The sequence below is a fragment of the Cariama cristata genome, unplaced genomic scaffold (genome assembly GCF_000690535.1).
Source record: "Cariama cristata isolate BGI_N322 unplaced genomic scaffold, ASM69053v1 scaffold7718, whole genome shotgun sequence".
NCBI lineage: Eukaryota > Metazoa > Chordata > Aves > Cariamiformes > Cariamidae > Cariama > Cariama cristata.
In genome coordinates this window covers 4,727-9,821 of record NW_009630556.1, presented here as the reverse complement: position 1 = coordinate 9,821, position 5,095 = coordinate 4,727, and the positions used below count along the sequence as shown (strand labels likewise).

General features: G+C 42.0%; 1 protein-coding gene across 1 annotated transcript; it reads left to right on the top strand.

Annotated features, from left to right (window-relative positions):
- Positions 1–140: 140 nt before the first annotated feature.
- Positions 141–520, top strand: LHX1 (LIM homeobox 1; the record flags this gene model as incomplete). Its single annotated transcript, XM_009705582.1, has 1 exon — positions 141–520. A coding segment is annotated over one exon (380 nt), but the record flags the coding sequence as incomplete, so codon positions are not given.
- Between the last annotated feature and the right edge of the window lie 4,575 nt (positions 521–5,095).

The window sequence follows — 5,095 nt, the reverse complement described above, 5'->3', positions numbered from 1 at the left end:
CCCGTGGGGTTCAGCCAGCCCCGGGTGACAGTGGGAGGCACCCGGCCGCGCCGCCGCTGAAGCGCGCTCTCGTGTCTTTTCCACTCGGCCGCTCCGCCTGCGTGTTACCTTCCCTCTCTCTCTCTCTCCTCGTCCACCAGATTATCAGAGCGAGTATTACGGCCCTGGAAGCAATTACGATTTCTTCCCGCAAGGACCTCCCTCCTCTCAAGCTCAGACGCCCGTGGATCTCCCTTTCGTGCCCTCCTCGGGGCCGTCAGGCACCCCCCTGGGGGCCATGGATCACCCCCTGCCCGGACATCACCCCTCCAGTGAGGCTCAGCGCTTCACTGACATCATGTCGCACCCCCCAGGAGACTCGCCCAGTCCCGAACCCAACCTGCCCGGGTCCTTGCACTCCATGTCCGCCGAAGTTTTTGGCCCCAGTCCTCCATTTTCTTCGATATCCGTCAACGGTGGTGCTAACTATGGCAATCACTTGTCACATCCACCAGAAATGAATGAAGCGGCTGTGTGGTAGCTTTAAAACAAACTGGGTCTAAGTAAGTGATGATCATCTAGTCTGCTTATTGTTACGGTGTACAGAAGTGAATAAATAGAACATCTCTCCTGCCCTAAGACAATGTTACCTTGGGAACGAACTGAATCCAAACCGCTCCAAGGCAAGCTTTGCTCTAGACCAGGACAATCTCCATCTTATGGTTGTATCAAACAAGCAAGGGGACTTTTTTGTACCATTGACAAAGAAACTGGTGAAGCTGTACAGTAAAGTGCTGCCATGCCCTAGGATGGCGTAAGTTTGGTTACCCGGTTGGATGTCATCCTAAGAGCCACAATCCTTAGAAACTTCTCATTTTAAAAAAAAAAAAAAATAATTGAATGAAGGAAAGGTCAAAGAAAAGGGGGAAAAAAAGCTTCAAGAACTCTAGCGTTCCCGGTTAAGGATGGTTCTGGCATTATGAATTTGTTTGTTAATTTTTGTCTCTCAGAAAGTTCGACAACAAGAAACTCTTTTTAGCTTCAGCCATTTCAGCCTGCTGACTATCAGGTGGGACAACTTTCTTTTTCCTTTGTTTTTGTTTTGTTTTCCAAAATAGCAAATACTAAATGTTAAGCCCTCCGCACCAACTCTTCTACCTTCACAAAGCTACACGTACAAAACCTCCTCATCATAGCAAAGGTCACCACCCAGATCTCTAACGAACATGACTTGAAAACAGACAAACAAACAAAAAGTATTCTACCTTCACAGAGAGAGAAAAGCTAAACAAAAAGACTCTATTGAACTAAAAACAGTCAACTGTTTACGTCTAATGTTAAATTCAGGAGTTCAATGTTTTACTAATAAATCCTGTTTTAGAACCTCTTGTTCAAAAGCAAAATATTTTGAGCAACCAACCAAAATAGTTCATTTTCTTTTCTGTAGATGTTATAACAGATTGCAGGGCTTGTGGTTCACTGTGCTAGTTTGTAAAAGGTGTTGTTTACAGAAGGCAAAGAAAAAAAAAAAAACCCCACAAAACCCAGACAGTTGCCAAATAAAGTAAATATATAGCACAAATACTGTAAGGTGCTTTGCACCAGCAACCCGAGAAGGTGTTTAAAAAGTGTTACAAGGTTAAAAAAAAACCAACAAAACCAACAAACAAACATCTTTGCTAATTTTTAGTCCTGTTGAACATTCATGGAATTGTTAATATGACTAATATAGACCCACACAGGTTTTATTTTTGTGTCTTTAAAATAAAAGTCCAAAATATTTAAATTTTATGGTCAAATATGCAGTCAACAGCTGCTACTTTTTTCTTTATATATTAAATTTCTCATATGTCTTTTATTGTTCTAATAAACCTAAGCTTGTGTGACCTCCAGTGCATATTAGACCATTCACTGTATGAAAGAAAACATGTTGGATAAAATTTGTGCGTTTTTAATAAAATTAGAAAATCTGATGTTTAGATAACTTGTGTTTCATTTGATGTTTTGAGCAATTTTAAATGGATTCTCTTGAGTAAAATAGCCCTGAGAAAGAACGATCCACTCTACTGATAATCCTGTATAGCTCTTTTGCTTCGGTAGAAGTCGAGACCCTGGTGTCGATGCAGATAGCAGTCAGTGGCAGCTCCAGCCTTTCTTTCCATCTGCAGGCTCAGTCGTTGAGCTATAAATGATATGTTACGCTGTACATTAGATTTCAAAATTGGAACCTAATCAAATTGTTAAATATATTAACTTATTCTTGGTCTAGGCTAAGAGAAAACGTACTCAAAATGCTTATTTTATGCATAAACAGAGATGTATTGTAAATGTAAAAAAACTTGCAAAGATACGGTTTTTAATTGATCCAATTTTAGTTAAATTAATTGTCCAAAGGTAATTTTTCTTTTTTCCTAATTGGATGGTTTTGAAGGCAGCATAACCTCGATGTCACGAGAGTAATTTTAATCCTTTTTTAAGAACTGATACAAAGTCAATTGTTTAATAGCGTTTGGTATATATGAAGTTCTCTAAAGGGCAGCGGGGGAGAATCGTTTGCTTTGCACTAGATACATGCTAATTTTCCTGGAGAAAAATGAAAGAAAACAAAAAAATCTGGAACCTTGTGAAATGACAAGATTTAATGTTTTAATTAGAAATCATTGCAGAATCCCCGATACTCAGTTCTTCGAAAGCAAGTGTCTCACTGATTGCGAGAGGACTTTGACCCGTGATAGAAACAAAGCGTTAGGTTCGGTTCTGAGAAGTCCCCGGTTTAAATGTTTTCCACCTGCTGAGCTGATAGAATGGGATGAACTGTAATTGCATATTTTCCTTCGTCTCTCAACTAATCGTGACTCTGGCTGGCTTCTTTTTTATTTTACGTAGACGCAGAAATTTTCGCTAAAACACAGACTTCTACATTCCCAGCGATTCAATTATTTATCTCTTTGGACTGAGGCGGGGGGCGGGAGGAATATCAAAATGCTTTAAAGTTGTATGATTTGTAATTTTCAATGGTGATTTTTTTATTTTGTTCACGACCTAGTTTCTATGCCCAGCAGAGGGGCCACCTAGATGAAGCAATAGTTCACTTTAAACACAAAATGTCTTATATAAGAATATAAAGATAAAAACTATCTGTGAGGGATCTGTTAGTGTTTCTAACAAAAAAAAAAAAAATCATGCTTTATTAAATACAGGGGAGACTTCTTAAACTCCTGGACTCCGTGTCTAACTCATTTATTTGTCTTTTGTATTGTTGCTACGTTTTGTTGCTCCGTTTTGCATTTATATAAGCACAGGAACGGGTGATCTGTTTATTACGAACTTTTACTTATCTGGGCAAGCGCTGCTGGTAAATACTGCTGTTTGCGCTTCTGGGCTATGCTGCTGGTTTATTGCTGAATCAATTATTTTAAATGAGAATTTCACCAAGTAGGCTTATTTTGTAGAAAACATGTCTGCCAAGTGGTTTTTCTTTTTTTTTTTTTTCCCCTTTTTCTATTTTTCTTTATTTTTTTTTGTAACGAGGTACTTGTACAGTTTATTCTGTGTTAATTTAGGCAGTGATGTGATACGGTTCAGTTTAGGTCAGTGGCTTATAAAAGGGAGGGAGGAGAGCCTGTATTTTTGTGGAAGCTCCCATCCCTTCCGTAGGGGTTTTGCCCATCTTCGGGGGGAGCCCCGGGGCCGTTCCCATGCCTAAGGCCGAGCGTGTCCTTCAGTGCTTCCCGGGATCCACTCCGGAGGCCCCAGCACTTGGCAGATTTGAATTCTGTGCTCTTCAGAGCAAGCTGGGCGTTTCTGAAGACCCTAATCCAGCAACAATTGCACAGTCAAAACTCCTTTTGAAATCATTGTCACGTTGGGTTCTTGTAAATCCTTGTTTACAAGAGCGTTTCCATTGACTTCAGTAGCATTACTTGGGTGAATAGAGGTCTGCGGGAGACGGGCCTCGAAAAATATGTGCTGCTTGGGTGGATCTTACATGTGCGTATTAATTTTTTTAACTGCAGAAACACGGACGAGCAACATGCGACTCTACGTACGTGCGGTGCGATTTCAACAGTGGTTTTAGGAGTAATTACTCTCTTTTGGTCTTTTCTTCCTTGGCTGCTGCTGGTTTCGGTGACCTCCACCGTGTTGCTGTATGTCCCAGCAGAAGGTGCAGCCCGGTGACGTTAAACCCCGCACAGGCCCACGTCTGCTCGCCCGGTCGGGGATGGCATCCGTAGCGTTCGCCCTCCCGGCACGGACGAGGGAGGCTCGGTGTTTAAACGTGCGAGACTGAAGACTTGTGCAAACCCCGCGTGTAAGACCGTTTACCCTTTACTAGGAAAAATGCACAAGGCAAATATTGTAAGTATTATTCATATTGAGCTGATTTATATGCAGGAGATATTTTGAAGGCTAATCAAGGTGTCTTTAACATTGCCGTGAGTTCCCAGCATCCAAACGGCTCCGCTTTTGGCCCAAAGCGGTTGCGCGCCGTGTCCCCCCGCGCTGTCGCTGTGCGATGCCCCCCTCTGCCCCGTCCCTTCGTCTCCGGTCACTGCTGGGATCGGTTTACTCAGGCCTTTGCTGGGGGAACGGCAGGGGATTTGTGAAGATCCGTACCCCACAAGTAAGAATGTACTTAAATTACGATTTGTAGACAAATGATGTGTATTATTTTAATATGTGTATGCGTACCCAGGTGCTGAACGATGGGCACACGATACAAATCTATGAATAAATATAATTTTAAAATATCAGTGGTGATTTACATACTTTTGCCATCCTAGGAAGTGGCAGATACTGCAGTGCCCTCTCAGGAATAGTCTGGTTTTGCCGTAGTCTGGATTTTTCCCCTGAACGGGAGCGTTGTATTTGAGTTTTGCATGTTCTTACAATATTAAACCTAAGCATTTGCAGTCTCCCTTTCTGTTGCTACCCCTAGTAGATAAATTCACATATATTAAGATTAAACAATTGATACATAGCCTTACACGCTGCCGATGCCGTTGAGCTGGGAACAGGGAATTGTGATGCTGGAGCAGGTTCTGGAAGGTCTTTTCTTTGTGTCTGCCGTGGCACTGGGGTGCTCAGCATTCCTCATGCCAACAAAATATCCCTG